At 36.1% G+C, this 20,533-nt stretch overlaps 2 protein-coding genes across 3 annotated transcripts; both read right to left on the reverse strand.

Moving 5' to 3' along the window:
- Window positions 1-4,496: 4,496 nt before the first annotated feature.
- crp1 (C-reactive protein 1) lies at window positions 4,497-7,270 on the reverse strand. Its single transcript, XM_057327250.1, has 3 exons — window positions 7,182-7,270; window positions 6,487-6,559; window positions 4,497-6,417 (listed from the first exon to the last, which is right to left on the reverse strand). Exons 2-3 carry the CDS (start codon window positions 6,545-6,547, stop codon window positions 5,801-5,803), a joined length of 678 nt encoding a protein of 225 aa, XP_057183233.1. The 5' UTR covers window positions 6,548-6,559; window positions 7,182-7,270; the 3' UTR covers window positions 4,497-5,800.
- A 6,585-nt stretch (window positions 7,271-13,855) lies between these two features.
- On the reverse strand, window positions 13,856-16,248 carry LOC130549906 (C-reactive protein-like). 2 transcript variants are annotated; one of them, XR_008962297.1, is made up of 3 exons: window positions 15,849-16,248; window positions 14,778-14,848; window positions 14,206-14,281 (listed from the first exon to the last, which is right to left on the reverse strand). XR_008962297.1 is itself a non-coding variant. In XM_057327251.1 (2 exons), the coding sequence occupies exons 1-2, from the start codon at window positions 14,842-14,844 to the stop codon at window positions 13,956-13,958; spliced, it is 393 nt and encodes a 130-aa protein (XP_057183234.1). In that variant the 5' UTR covers window positions 14,845-14,981; the 3' UTR covers window positions 13,856-13,955. The 2 variants fall into 2 exon arrangements, 1 of the variants encoding a protein (XP_057183234.1); XM_057327251.1 differs by lacking the exon at window positions 15,849-16,248 and having other exon boundaries at window positions 13,856-14,281; window positions 14,778-14,981.
- Window positions 16,249-20,533: the final 4,285 nt, after the last annotated feature.

A 20,533-nucleotide genomic window follows, 5' to 3' on the forward strand; every position in this document is an offset into this window, starting at 1 on the left:
GGCACCTGGGGCAACATAAATAAACAGTAAAAAGATTTTCCCTGTAAAATTACATGTTTTTCTTGTAAATTTGCATTCTTTTTCTGTAATTTTACATTTTTGACCGTATTTAAAAAAACTAAAAACCTTACAAATTCTGTAAATTGTAAAAAAAACCTGTAAAATTCAAATTCTGTATAATTGCGTTTTTTTACAGTGTTGCTCACTGTAAAAAAAACACTGTGTTTCTTACTTGTGTGTTAATTACTTTCTCTTTGCACTTATGCATGCTTACTGCATAAAACTTCTATTATTATATGCATGTTTATGGGTGTGCGTGTTTGCCGTCCCATAGCCATGGGGCATATTAAGCCACTGCATTCCCACTGTGAATAATCTCTCTACATGTGAGTTTTAATCATCTCATTCTCTCTCTTTCTCTCTCTCTCTCACCCCCAGTCTCACCCTCTCTCTTGTTCACTGGCAGCTTGCATATGTTCATAATGGCGAGTGACAACACCTCAGAAATCATGGCGGGGCTCTGACTGCTGAGACAAAAGCTTCCAGTTTGGTTTCACATTCAACTATCTTGGTATTTTTTATTTAATTATTATGATTATTTGTGTTATTATATATTGCTATAATGATTGTTTAATAAGCTACATTAGTTTTATTCTGGTCAGTCATCCCATACAGAAAAGACTTATTTAAGTTGTCACTACTACTAAGCTACATTCATCAGTACTTTATCAGTTTCTGGTGAAGTTCTGTCCCTGTACATGGACATGCTATGGATTCAACACATTGTTCTGACACAGGTTGTTATGGTTACAGTGTCCTGTAAAATGAATGAGCATCTCACAGGCACATGTTACAGTATATGAGACCTCTGAAAGTTCACGGAACAGTAAAGGTGTGAGAAAAGATAGTTTCTCAGATGTTTCTGTAGAGATCGGTGTGAGAAGGGTGTGATGTGCGTCACAGATGCCGGGTTTCTGCGCTTTTAAATGCTACATTTGCGTTGCTAAGCGTCTGTGTGTCTCTCTCTGTGTGTTGGTGTTTTTCTCTTTTGTCCTGATCTAGTTTGACTGTAATGGGACCCAATGGTGAATTTTTCATTCTGCCCAGAGGGAAGCAACATCGTGCTGCGGAGAGAGACAGACCGAGAGATACAGAAATTACTTTTTTAATAGACACTTGGCTTCTTTAGTGCATTTTATGCATGTACAGTGTAGCAAGCAAACACCAGCGAACACTAATTTATGTCCAGTTCATCTACTGTAGAAGCAGTCGGACAAAACTACATCACTTCTATTATAACCTAATCAAGTTTATGTTCTGCTTTGTGTCCTACTGTTAATTGTGTTATTGAGTGATTTTTAAGTCATTTTGGAGGCGGTCCCAAATCCCATGTAGGGGAGAGTGGGGTAATATATGTGGTCCTCAAGATGAAACAAAATGATGCATACGTGCAATAAAAGTATTTAATCTAATTTCAAGATGTTTCCTATCTAAATTATTAGAACACATATATGACATATGGCTTTAAAAATATTGCTTCTTATAAAAAAAAGTGCTCTTGTGGCTCAGTTTGCCCCATGATAGGGGTAAGTTGATCTGAATCAGGGGGTAAGTTGAACCATATGGGGATATACTGACCATGCAACTGAATTTGAATAAAGACCATGTTTTTAAAGATTTACCTTCTAAAAAAGTAATTCAATATTTTTTCCCTTACAAATACTAATAGGTTTTTTAAGCTAACTTAAACAAAAAACAACCAAATAAACTTTAAATTTCTATATCTTTAATTTTCAATATCTTTCAGTTTGCATTTCTGAAATAACTGGTCTTGTAGATAATGGCACTAGCAATGCCAAGGTCATGGGTTCGATCCCAGGGGATTGCACATCGTCAGAAACAAATGTATAATACAATGCAATGCAATGTAAGTCGCTTTGGATAAAAGCATCTGCCAAATGCATAAATGTAAATGTAAATGTATAAACTCGGTAGCCTATACTAAAGTAAACATGACAAACTAGAAAATTATATGATATTTCATTGAAATTATTTTTTTATTTTTAAAAATTAGAAATTGAAGTTAAAGGGGTCATATGGCGTGAATACGTGTTTTTCTGTGTCTTTGGTGTGTTATAAGTTGCCCATGCATGTATTAGACACGTAAAATTGCACAAATTAAAGTTTCGGAATGAAAGATGCATTCTATCTAAAGCAAATGCTCACCCAGACCTGCCTGAAATGCCTCGTGTAACCACACCCCCACAAATCTACGTCAGTTCGTGGTTTGATTTGACTAAGACCGCCCAAATGTAAGTAAGGTGGACGTACCTATCAGCACAATTGCTTTGGAACCAAATGTTCCAAATATGGTAAGAAGCGTTACATTTCCGTCACATGCTTGCAGTATTCGACCAATCACTACTCACTGGTTAACTGGCCAATCATAGCGCACCTCGCTTTTCAGAGCTATGAGCTTTGTAAAAAATCTGTGTGTTTCAGAGAGGCGGAGCAAAGAGGAGATACAAACATGCACGGTAAGTGGAAAATACAGCGTTTTTTAACCTTAAATCATGTATACACATTGCATTACATCTAAAACAAACAATAATATTTGTTTTAGCCGTGTCATATGACTCCTTTAATTTAAGTGTCGACATTGGCTCAATTTAACCCAGCATGTGGCTCACTTTGCCCCATAGCTGTCACTTTGGAAAAAACTAGATTACACATTCAGGTTACTATTTAGCCAAATTATTTGCATGGTTTTATATGTTGGTAAATCACCAACATGCATCATAAATATTTTTAGACCTGGATACATTTGCTTTGATTTACCAGCCATTACAGCTGATATGCAAAAATGTTACTTTGACAAGCCAGAAACAGTTTTGAAAGTAAATTTATGCTGTCCAATTCTCCCATGTGCTTCACATTTTCACATTCTCGCAGAAATAACGGGTGATTTCAAAATGTGTGGTCAAATGACAACAAAGGTGTTCTGTCGCTGAGATACAGTGGGTGGTTCAATTTACGCACTGGCTCATCTTACCCCACTCTACCCTACATTCATTTTTTGAGAGATGCCTTTGACTTTTGCAAAAAAATTACATAATAATGACAACTCAAGTTATGTGTTTAAATTGGTTTATACATTTTCCAAATACTGCTTGAGTTTTACACCACCTTCATTGGTCGCCCATTTATTTTATATTCTTCAAAGTGGCACTCTGAGACACAAGTCAGACCTCGGGTTTCTCAGGACACACACACATACACTTGCATGTTCTAATAAATTGTAATTTCTGCAGGACAGCCCAGAGATTATTCCATCTGTTCAGTGAGCACATGCCTCGCTCCTCCACGGCTTTGAGCTTCGTCTTATGCAAATATCTTTTGCCTTGAAATCTATTTGGAGTTGCTTGAAGGGTCCAGAATGTTGCCCTGCTGTTGTCCCACCGCACGCACACTCACAATCACACATACTCCTGCTGTCTGGCCCAGCGGCCTGCCCCTGCTCCGCCTCTCTTCTGTCATGTGGAAAACTTTTTACCAGCACATACACGCAGACACATGCCCAGAATAACCCCCATCTCTCTGTCTCATCCTCAAAAGAACATACTTATTATTTCCTGCTGCTGTGATTTTGTAATGTTAAAAGAGAGAGAACAGATTACTTTTTTAAATTTTGACTACTTACACTTTATCTTTCAGAAAATCTTGAAGGGATTGTTCACCCCAATATGAAAATTATTTTATCATTTATTTACCCTTATGTCAAACCTGTGTGACTTTCTTCTACAGAACACAAAAGAAGATATTTTGAAGAACATTGGTATCCAAACAAAAGCAGCCCCTATTGTGTTTACTTGGTGTATACCTTAGGTGCTAGAAAATTACAAATATTTATTCAGAGCGTAGCTATTAAAACCATGTGCAAGTATTGAAATTGTTATTTTGCATATTTGTTAATATTGATTTTGTAAGTCACTTTGAGAAAAAAATGCATACATGTAAATGATCAACGTTTTTGAACAAATATTTGTAGCGCCATCTAGTGGTCACCAGAGAGAACAGCGTTAAAGAGCCACACATCTGGTGTAAAAAAATACTTGTTTATACAGTTCATACATAATACAGTTCTTCTGTTGTTGATATTCCATGAATAGCAGTAACAGTGTGATAACCTCATAAATCATCCTCCAATCCATCATTATTTAAACCCTCGTGACAGGCAGATTTAAAATAAAGTCATGCTTAGAGTCACACAGCTGTTTTCAGGGTCTCGACTCTCATTCTGGAGTTTCGTGTGATGTTTGTTAATGAGATAAAGATGTGTTATTATTGCTTAGTCAATGTAAAGTCCACAGGTTTGAAGGTTTTGATAATAATAATCACATGTTCCTGTACTCGTGTGCCTGGACTGGTAAGCTCAGCACTTGCAAGGTGCTGGGTTTAATACCAGAATGCACTTGTCTGCCAAATATATAAAAGTATAAGAACTTACAAAGGTTTATAGTTGATCATCTCATGTTTATTTTTACCAGTTGCAAAACTAGACACCTTTTATTGTTAGTCACAGTTTAATTGCATGAAAACCAAGATACCAAGTTATTATGTTATTTGTACACATTTCCCCGCTTTAATATTTGTTATTCGGGTTTATTAAAAATACTAATGCATTTAACTTATACAGTCTTTACACTTTAAATACCAAAATAAGCAAGGATAATCTTAACTAAATTCACGATTGAGCACAGTTCTGTTTTGCAAAGTAGGCCTAATTGAATGCGTTGAAGGGCATCTGACGCATTTGTGTAATGTAGTGCTTCCACCCTGTGGTCATATTTAGGCAATGCAGTCTTGAGGAAACAACACTGAGATTTAAAACACCTGTTTTAAAAATGCCCTGTTAATTCCCGCGTTTCTTTACATTGTATGTTTGAAACACTATTTAATTCAAACTCATTTATATCTGTAATGTGTTTATAAGGAAAGAGGGTTCAACCAGAGGAAATGTTGAGATTTACTGCCGTCCTGAAACATCATCAGCGCAAATTTCGGAGGAGCTTCTGCCCCTCGAAGTTGAGCATGAAGTTCCTTAACCTCCAGAGCATCTCCATGCCTCCATGGTAATAACAAGTATTTTCTATTATTGCTGTGACCTTTAGAATGTTAGTATTAACTAGCAGTATTTTTTTAAGGTTCACGTGAGTTTTTCATTACCTGCTTAATATCTACCCTGCTAAAGAACAATAGAGAGCATTACAGATGCTACCAATGGATTATTGGTTTTAATGGGAACTGTAATAATCTCTGTTGATCTCTACTGGTAATGTGTTCAATTATGTTCAATTAAAAAAAAACAATTTTTAGATGCAGCGCTGCTTATCAATGTCAGTTCCAAAAGCAGTCCAATCAGAAGAATTTGGAGGCGGGGCAAGCGTTGCGAGCTTCTGTTTACAGTAGCAAGTTGGCATGACAACTGTTTTATTTGACGGCAACAAGGCGGAGGAGGCGCATGGTGGCTGTGAGGGATACCCGCGTCTCGAGACCATCGCGTTCTGGCTGCACTTTTTTTAAAAACATATCTGAGCGCTGCGTTCTGTCTGAATGGCCCCTAACACTACATTTGTAGTGGCTTTAATGGTAAACTGCTGATGGTTCATAATGGTAATAGAATCCATGATGTAGATTTTTTCAGCAGAGTAGCAGTTTGAGTAATGTAGCTCAAGAGACATCATCTGAAAAAAAACATTTTAGTTCATATGTGTGCATATGTGTGAATGACCTTGAATTTTTAATCATCTTGCACCACTAACACATTTCCCTGAATCTCATATTCGATGGTGTTCCAATCAAACACGTTTGCTTTAGGCACACGCTGGGCTTGGTTGAAGTACAAGGCTTTAATCTGATTCCCGGTGAGGACATAATCCCACATGTTCAGGTCTGTGAGCTCACCAGCAAAACTCTGCACCGCCTCAAAGTCGCCCAGATGTTTATCCGCGTCCTGACCGAGCAGTGCGGTGCCCCGCGGGCGGATGCTGTGACCCGGTTTGTACAGCTGGAGCGCGCTGCGTCGCCCGTCCACCCAGAAGGCGGTGAGCCCGGTGCGTGACGCCCAGGTGAGGCACAGGTGAACCCTGAAGGTGGAGAGAGGAGGTAAGTGGAAAAACAACCCATCGCCGCTGAGATAGAAGGACACACGCCCGTCTCTCTCTCTCCACACGTTCAGCTCGTCGTAGTCGGGCGTGCGGTAGGCGAACAGGATGATCTGACGCTCGCCCTGCAGCTCCGTCGCCACGCGCATGCACAGGGTGAACGCTGAAAGGCTCAGAGGTTTCTGAGGTGTGAGTTTAACAAAACTGAAGTCTGTCTCATAAGGGAAGAGAAGGACTTTGCCACTGAGACCCACTGCAAAAGAGATGTGAAGAATAATGTAAAATAAAAGAATGGAATGTTAAACTTTCAATGCGAATTTACCTTCTGTAGCTTCTGAGGCCGGTGAAAACACAAAGAGAAGTAATACCAGTGGTACCAGCATCTTGCCGCAGGTCTAAATTAAACAGAGCAAGAATAAGAATGATATCAGAAAAACTGACTTAGAGGGTGTGTCAGATCTGAAAAGTGGGAAAATAATTTAAAACAAATAGTTTGTCCTGTTTGAAAACCATTATCAATAAATATTAAAGACAGTTTGATTCAATTATCAATTTTCCTGTAAATGAATTCCTGTAAATCACACTGTATCTGAATCACATAAAAATATTTCATGCTTAAAATCAAAAGTATAAACTTAGAAATTATATTTTGCATGAAGTAAATTACAAATATTTATATTTATTTTGTGACTTTTCATGTCAATTGACCACACGATTTAAAATATCCTCCTGTAATGCCACTTTATAAATATTAAAACAAAAAAATTAAAATAATTAAAGAACTGCTGTAATGAATTGATTGATAATATAACTTCAAATATTATAAATAGCATAGTTTTGCTTCTACCCTGTCAGTACATCTCAGCCATGAAACTAAAGAGAACATCAATCATTACCATCAATCATTTTCACTTTAACATTTCTGACATTTAATTTCACAAAACTGAAATATTTTAATGTTATGAAGTAATGACAATAATAATAAAAAAACGAAAATAAATCTTCTAAACGACTTACTGTCTATGAGATGGTTGTTAGTTTATGTCTCAGAGTAAAGTGATGCTGCCGGTCTGCTTCCCTCCTGACACGATGACATCACCTCAAACAAACCAAAGAAAAGATGCTGTGTGTTCAAACAGTCATGAGACCAAAAACACAAAGCCTCTTTCATGTATTGACTCAACATACATCATAAATTAATATGGTAGTTTAGAAAACCAAAAGTTTGAACTTTAAATGAACATTAATGTGAATCAGTAGTGAATAAATGATCATTGGCTTTGGAATATTTCACTACCTCTAATAAAATATAAAAAATACATAACATTTTGCCTCTTGACTTTAAAGGTCTCAGTTAGATCCTGTTATCTTAGTTCATGACATTTCAAGCTTACATTTGTTTGAGAGTTTTTAGCAAAAAGTATGATTTTGGAGCACTATACCAGAAAAGGTTTTACATCATAAGCACATTTATCATTGCAATCAATAGAATTTTATTACAAAAACAGTGGATTTATACATTTTTAAATTTGACTACATCGAACGTCAGACAAACCATTTAAAACAAATGTCTCTAGAGAAATAACCTCAGAAGTAGCCTATAGACTTGATAGCATCTTTCACTGTCTCTGTTCGTTACGTGAACATCTTGACATTAATGTATTGTAAAATATTTGTAGGCTATTATATATTGTGATTTAATGTGTTGAACTGATGCAGTTTTGTGACAATTCTACTGAATATAGTCATCATCTATGATGTCTGATCTAATTCCTCATCCTCATATAATTACAAATCTATATACTTTCTTTGCTCCGCAGAACTCAGAAGATATTTTGAAAATTAGAAACATTTTGGATGAACTACCCCTTTATTCTGTGTTATCTTTTTTTCCGGAAGCGTTGGTTAGCACCTCAGTGCTTTATATATTTGAATGTGAGAGAGGTGAGAACTGTGTCCGTACTTTATTTAACCTTTTTTTTGACTAGTCAGAACTGGTTGTTAGGGTGCTTTATTGGGGACTTCTGCTTTAGGTGTGACATTCTTCCGTCTCGGAGAAGGACATAAATACAGTGTGCTTTTACTCAGAGGTGGGTAGAGTAGCCAAAATCTTTACTTAAGTAAAAGTACAAGTAACTAGAGAAATTGTTACTCAAGTAAAAGTAAAAGTCACTATTTTAAAAATTACTTGAGTAAAAGTAAAAAAGTATGCAATGAAAAAACTACTCAAGTAGCTAGTTACTTAGTTACTTTGTATCTGATTATATAGGCCTACTACATAAAATTAATATTAACGCCAATATTTTAATATTACATTTTAATCAATATTTTTAATTATCATAAGCAGATATCTTTGCAATATACTAGAGACACTAAAGAATAGACAAACACAGAAGAGACAAGCATTTCTGTAAATTTCATCTAGTCCTGATGTCAATGTAGTTTACACAACTTATTTAGAATAATAGACCATGTCAAACTAAAGCATGAACTAAACTCAGAGCATTTCCTAAGATGATCTAGAACATCTGCAGTGCTCTCTTAAATGAAATACACATTTTTGAACAAAGCTCATGTTTTCTCGTGTTGTGTCACGTGTGTGTTGTGAAACGCTCTTACTTGTAAACAAACAGTAAACAGTGAACCACACGCCCATCAACACGTTTTCTTCCTTCTGTTCTTCAAATGTATATTTCTGCAAGCCCACGTCTCTGTGTCTGACAGGTAACGCGCATGTTGCTGTGTCTGACGAACAGGTCGCGCGGGTGCGCGCATATGGCGGGCATTTATCATTGCTGGCAAACAATATGACACATTTGCAGTTTTGATTGTATAGATATAGATTAATATCCACTTCATCCAACGCTCTTTGTGTTCTGCGTGTTCTTAAGTTTCGCGCTACGAGGAGTGAGTAATCCTGCTTCAGATGATTCAGATCGTGCTGCGAACTGAACAAATCATTTGAACTGATTCATTAGCCTATTCAAATGGTTTTGCCCATTGTTCAATTAATGCTTTCAAAAGAATCGACTCAAAAGAATCGATCACTCGGGAATGCCCGTAAAAAGAGACGACAACCTTGAAATAAACAACGCGTTTTAAAAAGCATATTTTAAAATGAAGGAACGAAGGAACGTCACGCAATGTAAGTTATGTAACGAAGTAAAAGTACAGATTTTCTATTAGAAATTTACTCAAGTAAGAGTAAAAGTACACACTTTTAATTTTACTTAAAAAGTACATATTTTCCAAAATGTTACTCAAGTAAATGTAACGAAGTAAATGTAGCGCGTTACTACCCACCTCTGCTTTTACTTCCTTTGTAGTCTCACTGCATCATTTATCTGTATGTCAGATGACCTTCTTGCATGATTAAAAGATCTATTCTTTAGTTCGATTTGTTTTTCAGCCTCACCCGTTATAGGTTAAACATAACTTTTTCACAACAGTACATATACTGCAATGTCCATTCACCCATCAATACTATGCAGATGAAAACTGCAAAAACAAAAAATATATTTAAATGCGCAAATAAATACATAAATATGTGTAAAAATACCCATATTGCTGTTAAAATACATACAAATAATTGAATGTTTGGTGAGATAAACAAATGATTTAAATAAATAAAATAAATGGTTGAAGAAACGAAAAAATATTTAACAAACTGCTAAACTTTTAATAACTATTTCCCCTTAATCGTTCACTTATTTTTAATGTATTTCTCTATTTATTTTTCCCAACAGGCTTATAAGAAGGTGTTGATTATGCATCAGTAGGCGGGTCTTGCGCGTTTGACTGCGCATGAGCATTAACTTAGGTTCGATGCGTATGCTATGTTTACTAAGTATGCATGTTTACACGAATTAGGTCAGTTAACAGCTACGTTTGACATTTATTTAGATCCGGTAGTAGTCAGAAAAGAACAGTATCTAACAGGGGCCTGTACCATGAATGTTGCTGAACAAACTAGTAGGCATTAAAGTATTAAAAACTTCTTGTACATTTAAAAATGTAGGCCTACTGTATGATACATTATTTAGGTGAATTCTTAATGTAACCTGATAAAGATTAAAATAGCTGTGTTAAAAGATATGTGATGTCACCTGTCAATGTATGGTTTTGTCTGTATGGTCCAAAACGCGGCAGCTCAAGTTCTTACACGTACAAAAAAGTATGAACATGTTAGCCCGGTTCTGTCAACCTTGCACTGGTTACCTATAAAGCATCGCGTTAACTTTAAAATCTTGCTTATTACCTATAAAGCCCTACATGGTTTAGCTCCTCAGTACTTGAGTGAACTCCTCTTATATTACAGTCCTTAACGTTACGCTCTCAGGCGTCCTGTCAGTTGGTAATACCTAGAATTTCAAAATCAAGTGCAGGTGGTAGATCCTTTTCCTATCTAGTGCCTAATCTTTGGAATAGTCTTCCCTGCACTGTCCGGGAGGCAAACACACTCTGTCAGTTTAAATCTAGACTAAAGATGCATCTTTTTAATCTTGCATACACTACACTTCCATAATATAAATCCTTTGAGGGTTTAGGCTGCATTAGTTAGATCAACCGGAACCAAAAACACAACTGATGTACTTGTTGCATCAAAGAGTACAGAACAGTACTCTACTCTCAGCCAGTCTTGTCTCATTGTTCCAAGGTTACCACAGCGAGCAGGATGCAGTTCATGGCCTGACCTGATGGTAGAGCGGAGAATGGGAAGTGGGGACCTGACAAGAGCTGAGATGATAGAGCTGGATAAAGAAGGACGCGGTCTCTTGACATGTCTTCACCACAAAACTTCAAATGCTATTAGATTATTAATGATAATCTTAAACTATAATTTATTTTATTATTAAGTTTATTTATTTTATTTAGCCTTGTTGTGCAAGCTCTCTGGAGCTTGTGCAGAGGCAGCAGCTTTTGCCAGAGGGGAACTGGAATCCCCTGGTTGGGCCTGGGTTCTCCTGAGGTTTTTTTTCTCGATTAGAGTTTTGGGTTCCTCGCCACCGTTTGCATACTGTTTTTTACACTATTTGCCTGGCCGGGGGGCTGCTTTAGAATTTTAAAGTTTTACTTAATTAATATTGCATATAGGAATTTATAGTCTGTTATATTTGACCTGTGCTTCTCTCTCCTTTATCTTAAATGTGTGCTCTCACTGTGCGTGTGTGTGTGTGTGTGTGTGTGTGTGTGTGTGCGTGCGTGTCTGTGTGTGTGCGTGTACTTGTCTGTGTACGTGTGTGTGTGCGTGCGCATCCGTGTGTGTGTGTCTTTGTGTATGTGTGTTAGTACATGTGCATATTGTGTGTGGACTGTTTTGTATGTGGGTATGTCTGTCTTCTGTGTTTTCACCTTTTTCTTGTTTTTGCAGGTACAACTTTTATGTTTTGCTTATAGTCAATATGTCTCATGTACAGCTGCTTTGTAACAATGAAAATTGTAAAAAGCGCTATATAAATAAAGTTGAGTTAAGTTGAGTATCTTACTGTAGCTGTTAAATAGAAGGTTTCTTTAGTGGACAAAGAAGATAAATGTCCCAACACAGTGAGACTGAAAGTTTTCCTAGATGTTCTGTACCACAGACAAGAATGTAAAAAATGCAATGCAAAGAAATACATATTGTATGTAGTACAATAAAAGAATGGAATATAAATACATTTAGTTTCATGTGAGTGTAAGGGAAAGCCTGCAAATGTTATCTCTAAAATCAGATTTTACCTATATAGTAACCATTATTTGATTTTATATTTGTAATATATATTTTCATCTTTTTATTATCTTTAATAATTTTCATTTTATTAAACATTATTAATAATAACTAGCCATTGTAACACTCACTGTGAGTTAGTTGCGTCACTTATATGTGAATTTGCTCGCCATTGATTGGTTCACTTTCGGTGTGAGATCTCTAATCTAGATCATAACCTGCTCCGGAGCAGGTTAGCCGTGCAGCGTAATTTACCATGGCGATGAACACCGATTAAAGCTGAGTTACTTTCATGGTACCTAAAACCCAGGGTTGGTGCAAACTGATCCTAAACTTACCTGGCTAGTGTTGAAGCGAATCGACCTTCCAATGCAGAAAGAAATCTCAGAGACAAGGGTTCCAGATGCCAAGTGTCCAATCTTTATTTGCTCGAGCAAGCAAAGTGAGATATTCAGAGTTCATCTGAAGTGATCTAACTAATACACATCTGACTCCCATGCTTTATATAGAAATCTCAGGTGGTTTTTCACAGTGTTAGCCAATCAGGTTTCACATGATATCATCTTTTTGTTAGCCCGTCCCCTTCTTATCTGCCACTATTATATTTCACTCATGCCTAGCTGGCCCATCCATATTGCGCTCGCCTACAGTTATGTTTCCAGCTTACCTTATTAGGATTTTCCGGCTTACTTTATTAGGATTTTCCGGTTTACCTTATTAGGATTTTCGTGGCGAGCACCTCTCAAAAACACATATATCATATATCTGGGGCTTTCGGACTATACATGATTTATAATCAGTTTTACTCTGGCACATGATTTAGTGTAATAATGAGCTCATGGTTTAGTGTAATAATGAGCAACACAGTGTCCGTGACTGTATGCGATAAATTAGACTTGTTGTAATACAAAAGTATGTGTGTGTATACGTGCAGTTCCTGTCTTCGTGTCATCAAATATTTGGTGTGCGTGCAGGTGTTCATGAGGCCCATAGCCCATATTATATCAGAAAAATACATGAGACCTATAACTAACTAAATGTATCATTCTATATTAGAAAAACTACCATACTAGCCACCTAAACTGGCTTCATGGTACAGGCCCCAGGTTGCTCCACTCACAAGACATGCAGGTGTCAATGTGTGTGTCTGTGCATTTCTCTATCATCTGTCTGTATATGTTTTAAGCTATTTATGTCTGTTTATATCGCCCTGTCCTGTATTCACAACATTTTATGCTTTAGACATCATGCTTCTTGGCAACATCGAGCCTGAAGTTAATGCGCATGAGCAAGCAAGATCCGCCAACTGATGCATGATCAATGTCCTCTCAGCATGTTATGTTAAGGAAAAATAAATATACAACCATATTAAAGAAATAAATGAACGATTAAAGAAAAATAAATACTTTGAGTTTAGCCTCTCACAAATGTAATAATTTGTATACGTATTTTAACAGCAACATGTATATTTATACACATATTTATTTATTTGCGGATTTATATATTTATTGTTTCTGCAGGTTTCGTCCTCCATACAATACAATGCGAGCCTACATCATGGTGTACAATGGGGATTACTTTTCTTTTCAATGTGCACATAAATGGCCTGTGTGAACAGTAAGATGAAATTTTAAAGTAAGATATATTTAGAAAAAAAAAGTTCCTAATTCCTCTTTCATACTCCCACTCGTTTCGGCACAACACTTTAAACATGCCTGTGTTCATTAACTATTCTCTATATACTTTCTTCTGCAGAACACAAAAGAGGATATTTTGAAGAAGGTTGATAATTAAAGACCCCTATTGACTTCTTTTGTATATACTTATATCATTTATATAAACTCACATGGTTTAAAACATGCATATGACTCTTTCTTACAGTATGTAAAGTGTTTCACAGAAGAAAGAGTCATGTTTTAAACCATGTGAGTTTATATAAGTGATGATAGAAATTACGTTTTTGTCTATCCCTTTAATATTTGTTCCCTTCTCACTGGAAGCCCAATAATACTTGTACTCTGATGCAAATACACTGTAGTAACGCTGTGGTAAAGCTTTATTCGTCAACCAATAATTAACAGTATTTATAAACAAAAGATTTTATATCGGTGCATCACAAGCACATTGTTGTATATCTCATATTTGACGGTGTCCCAGTCGAACACATTTGCCATTTGCACTTCATCGCTATCACACAGCGCCTTAATCTGGTTTGCAGGCAGAATATAATCCCACAATTTCATGTCTGTGATTTCACCCACAAAGCTCTGGTCTGCGTCAAACTGACCCACATCTGCATCAGTATCTTGACCGAGCAGCACAACGCCACCAGGACAAATGTAGTGACCTTTTCTGTACACCTGGAGAGCACTGCGACGTCCGTCCATCCAAGCGGCACTGACACCGGTGGCTGATTCCCACGTAAAACACAGATGGGTTTGGAAAGTGGAGAGAGAAGGCAAGTCAAAAATCACTCCTTCATGACTACTACGTAGATAGAAGGAAATTTTTCCATTTCTCTCAACCCAAACGTTAAACTCATCATCATAGGGTATGCGGTAGGCAAAGAGAATAACCTCTCTATCTCTTATTAGCTTGGCAGTGACACGCATGCAAAGAGTGAATGCCTTAAGGCTCAGTGGTTTATCTGGAATGATCTTAACATAGGCGTAATTGGTCTTAGTTGGAAACAGAAGTGATTTACCACCAAGACCCACTGCAAAACAAATACAAGACAAACGTCAACATACAGTTTACAGCTGGGACCCAAAAATGGTTAAATTCTGCTTTGCATTTTTGGTTCTGTATTTTTTGTGCAATTTTAAGTGCAGTCATTACTTGAGTAGAATAGTCAAGCAAACTTCTTCTCTGAGAACTAATGTGGTTTACTAATATAAATGTGCTACCATTAGCAGTTCCTGCGGTGAAACCCACATACAGCAAACAGCGGATGAAAACCAACAGCATCAGCATCTTGCTGCAGATCAAAAGGAAACAAAGCTAGATTTTTAATTCGAGGGGTGAGAACCGGAGGGGCGTAAGTGACATTTCATCAACTTTACAGGACAGCCAGAATAAAAAATGTCATAGTATATATCTGACTTTGTATATTGATTTCAATCTTTTATAATAAAGACTTACACACATGGATGACAGTATCCTTATTGAACAGTATTTAAACATTTATTCAGAAGAAAACAAGAACCATTTTTTTAAATAAAAAATGTCACATGTGCCTTTTTGGCACCAATGTTTTAGCCATTTTGAATCATCTGCTATCCACAGGCTTTTCTCCACAAGCCCTTTTGGTACCAACTGGCTTAATATGTTCAGTGATAAGTCCTCTGCTTCTAATGAATAACTCATTGATTAAGATTTCACTTTTGGCAGTAGAAAGAGCTTATCGATTTTTCACCCAAAATGTCACTTACACCCATCTGGTTCTCACCCCATATCTTGAAACAGATCAAAAGGATCAAAAGTATATATACACCTGCAGAAAAAATTAAGAGACCATTTCAGAGACTGTGAGTAAATGTGTGTAAAATGTACTATTTATATGTGTTTACGTAAAGTGATCATATTTGTTTCATTTTGTGAATTACTAACAATATTCCTCCCGAATTTCAAATAAAAATAAAACAATATATTTTCTATTTGAATTCATTTGCAAAAACAAGTTCATATTCACTTTTAAGCAATACGACAGTCATGTACTTAGAAAAAGTTCAAAAATATTTATTTTAGGCTATGTGATAACCTGGATCATTGTTGGATGACTTTGTCACTCGTGAGGTTTGATTGAATTGCAATTTAAAAGACTGGACTGGAATGCATTACATCTAGCAATGCTGATTTGAAATGAAAATTGTCTCTTAATTTTTGTCCGCAGCTGTATTTGCAACAGACATGGATTTTTTTTGAATAGCCTATATACTACTTTTTGTTTCATTAAATTAAATTAAATAAACACTCACGCGCGATCTCCGTCACTGCGGCCGGTTTATTCCTTCCGCACGCAGACAGACAGTGATGGTTGCTTTGTGAAACTCTTGCCGGAAGGCTGCATCCTCTTTACGTCATAATTAAAGAATGTCTTATTTCAGAATATTATCAAATATACCGTATATTTGACCATTAATCTTAGTTAGGCGTAAATTGTTGTAATTTGTTTATGACTTGTGAATGTTGTGATCAGTTAACTGAAATAAACCAGGCTTGATGGCAAATGCGACCTCCGACCAGACCTTCCGTCCGAGACATGGCGTCTGCTTCATGAAGCTTCGAAACCTTGACGGATCCCTTGTTTCGAATCAGTGATATAAAACTGGCCATTTTACGTGATTTCAACAAACTTCGTAACGTCTTTGCAAAACGTTTCGAAACTCGTGGATGTCTTTGTTTATTACTTGACTTTTTTATTTGTTAGCCAATATTGTGTACTTTTTATATATGTTGTGTATCCCCTGTTTATCGTTATGTTTTATAGATACAGGTATATACAGGTGTATATATATATATACAAAGTTTCGCCACTAGGGGGTGTTCTCAAAGTGAACCCACAGATGTCTGTTGTGGTTTTAACTAATAGTAGGCCTAATAATTGGTCAGTTCGTTGTACGCAGGTTTGTAAAACTAAAACGAATCAACCATGTTTATAGTGGTCTGTGGTCAGTGATGGGAGATCTAAAGTTTTCTGACCAAACACAGCAAAGCACATTCCCAGCAACATTTGTGCCATTTGAAAGATGTTTTTCAAAAGGAAACTGTATGCAAAAAGATAATTATTTAAGTGCTAAATAATTAAGTGCTGAACAATTTATAATCTCAAAAATCACAATGACACGTCTTGCTTGTCTGTTTTACTTTTCTCACACTTTCATTCTTGTCAAACATAATGTTACTCTAACAGATAAGCCTTTTTAGTTTAAAACAAAAAGAGAAAATCTTGTTGAGTTCTTACAAAACATATCTGGACTTAAAATGGAACTGTTTTTTCTATAATGCTAGCAAAATAATTTCAACATTGTCCTTCTATATACTGATATCACTATACCTTATACCTGCATGTTTTTCTAGACAGCTTTAATGACAAACAATTGTATAGTTAAAAAGGGAACGGTGATAGTTATTTATATGTTACTGCTCTGATTAGCCTTAAACTAAAAACACTGAATACAGGCACTAATATTTCATCGTATTTACTGATTAATATTTATTTATAAAACCTTACAATTTTACAAAATTATCAGCAATTGCTTTGTAAAAACTGACATTGAGTTTGGCCTGAGATCTCTTTGCTTTTACAACGTTTTTACCAGTAGGTGGCGGCAGCAGGCCGTGTTTCGAACGTTTCGAAGCCGTGAATCATTTTGCGAAGCAATCGGTTCAGTGGTTCAGTTGATTCAAAGCATTGAAAAGCTTCGTTTCTCTCATCACGAACAGGATGACTTTTGAATCCTCCCAGAAAATTATTCATGGTTTTACTACAAATATTATGGTTTAACAACACTAAAATCATGGTTAATTGTCATAAGGGCAAAAGTTAAACTTCATAAATATGATTAATTTAAGCAGTAAAGTATCTTTTTCTTGCCTTAGTAAAATAAATGTTGCAAGAATTAAATTATATGCCCATTTAGTCATCATTTATATGCAAACAATTATCTGAAACAAGATGTCAGAAGATTGTTGTACAGAAAGCTGTATTTACACACACTGCAAGCATATTCATGGCAACATGTTTTACATTAAATCTTACTTGAACTTTTTTGTAAGTTATTTAAAATAGGTGACCCTGCCTGTGAAAACAAGGCTGGAGTCTTATTTTGTTGTAAGTTTGATTTTAATCATTGAGTTTGCTATATGATTTCAATCCTTGACATGGTTTGAGAAGAAATTTCACTGGCTCTTCTAAAAATGAAAAAGCCTTTTACCTGATTAAAACGTCTCAGTTGTTAGATGCTGTTATCTTAGTTTTAAAGGTCCATATAATCATCAAAGGTCTTTGCACATACAGTCCGAAATTTTCGTAAGCGTTTTTTCTTATTTGCCTCTCGTTTGTACGGTGTCTCTGAATTGTTAAAAAAGGCCACTCAAAATGCTTGACGGATGCGAAAAACGCAGAAAATCGAACCCGGTCCGAATTTTTTTATGACGGACGAAAATATCGGAGGTAGTGTGTAAATGTGATTGACACACAACGTGAGGTCGTATTTATTTTTTAACGTGCGGAAATTTCGGACGCAAATTTCGGACTCAATGTGCAATGGGCTTAAGATAATATTTATTTCAGAGTAAAAAAGGAGACCTATAGTTTTGAAGCCCTTTAATTACATTAATTACAGAACATGTGGCATTGTAAACTTTTAATTTTAATACATTCATTTAATGTTACACAAACTCTTTCGAGAAATAACATCTTTTATTCTGTTGTTTTGTTAACATCTTTTGCGCTCTGCATGGTGCGGCAGAATAATTCATTATTATCTATTTAAAAGTGTAAGTATAATCCAACTGGCTGCATGAATTATTTACATGTTAAAAAATACTTTTGGTAATTGGTTGTTCATAATGCCTCTTTCATACTTTCACCCACTTTTGGGTAACTCTTTAAACCTGTGTGTTCATTAAAAATAGTCTATTTGCTTCTTATTTTGTTCTCTTCAATCATTGACAGATTTAAACCTGCATAAACTGCTTTTTAAAGGGCACATATTTTGCAAATTTCACTTTTATAATGTGTTAAAACATTAATACGTGTCCACAGTGTCTGTAAACAAGCAGTCTAAACAGTTAAAAATGTGCTTACTCCTTTTTTAATAATCTGCGTAATTCAAAAACCCTGCTGGTAAAAGCAAAGATTTAAATTCTGCCCTTAATGTGGTCACTCAACGGCAAAGCCCGCCCAGCAGTGGTGACGATCTGCCCTATTTGCTTAGACACAGTCCCATGTGGGAAGTACAACAGTCGCCATCGTTAGATCGTCACTGGAGCTACACAATTTCTGCGCCACGGAGGCAACTACAGTTGTTCTGTATTAGGATCCCAGCTAACAATTTTTGGTTCCCAGAACGTTCCCCTAACGTTAGTTTTTGGTTCCCAGAACGTTATTTTCTAAGGTTCGTTTTTGGTTCTCCAGGAAAGTTTGCTTTACGTTAATACAACGTTAGTTTCTGGTTCCCATAACGTTCTGGGAACCAAAAACTAACGTTAGGGGAATGTTACCCTAACGTTATAGAAACCATGAAACTAAGGTTTTATTTCCGTAAAGATCCAAAAACCAAAAACAAACCTTAAAAAACTTTCTGGGAACCAGAAACTAACGTTATGGGAACGTTCCCAGAACGTTAGCCTAAAATATTTTTCTCGGTCCGTTTATACGTCAGTAATGAATACATCCATGCTGTGTTTTTATCCATCGCTTGTCTAACGTTAATCTAATTAAAATAAGTAAAATACATCATCAGACATTATAGATATCGAAATAAAATAACCAATGACTTCAACACAATACTTAAAGCAGATTTTTATTGACAGAAGAATAAACATTTAATTATCTTCAGGCTAACAATATTCTTGTCTCACCACAGAAGTATAGCGCGGCTCCGTCTTTAGATATAACAATCAAAAGCCCTGAGTTTCAGTCCTTTCATCATGGTCTGTTGATTTAGATGTGTCAAATCAATCGAAAATCACGAAAATATAAGTCTACTCTCGAATCTGTACGGTTTTAAATAAAAAATTAAAATAAATAAACNTTTTTGGTTCCCAGAACGTTATTTTCTAAGGTTCGTTTTTGGTTCTCCAGGAAAGTTTTCTTTACGTTAATACAACGTTAGTTTCTGGTTCCCATAACGTTCTGGGAACCAAAAACTAACGTTAGGGGAACGTTACCCTAACGTTATAGAAACCATGAAACTAAGGTTTTATTTCCGTAAAGATCCAAAAACCAAAAACAAACCTTAAAAAACTTTCTGGGAACCAGAAACTAACGTTACGGGAACGTTCCCAGAACGTTAGCCTAAAATATTTTTCTCGGTCCGTTTATACGTCAGTAATGAATACATCCATGCTGTGTTTTTATCCATCGCTTGTCTAACGTTAATCTAATTAAAATAAGTAAAATACATCATCAGACATTATAGATATCGAAATAAAATAACCAATGACTTCAACACAATACTTAAAGCAGATTTTTATTGACAGAAGAATAAACATTTAATTATCTTCAGGCTAACAATATTCTTGTCTCACCACAGAAGTATAGCGCGGCTCCGTCTTTAGATATAACAATCAAAAGCCCTGAGTTTCAGTCCTTTCATCATGGTCTGTTGATTTAGATGTGTCAAATCAATCGAAAATCACGAAAATATAAGTCTACTCTCGAATCTGTACGGTTTTAAATAAAAAATTAAAATAAATAAACCGCTAAACTAATGTGTTAGTCGGTGAGGTAAAACGAAATGACCGTTGATTTTTAAATGACGGGAGTGTGCGGCAGAGCGGAGAATGCACGTGCTCGAGCGCACACACATATACATATAGGGCTGAACACCACTAACAATTACTGACATTTTGATGTTTTGTTTAGGCCGGTAACTTTACGCATTAGCATGAGTTCCTGAAACTCCGCCCTCCTCTGGAGAGGGGGCTGGGACGA

This window comes from Triplophysa rosa, unplaced genomic scaffold (genome assembly GCF_024868665.1).
Source record: "Triplophysa rosa unplaced genomic scaffold, Trosa_1v2 scaffold193_ERROPOS471461, whole genome shotgun sequence".
NCBI classification, from domain to species: Eukaryota; Metazoa; Chordata; class Actinopteri; order Cypriniformes; family Nemacheilidae; genus Triplophysa; species Triplophysa rosa.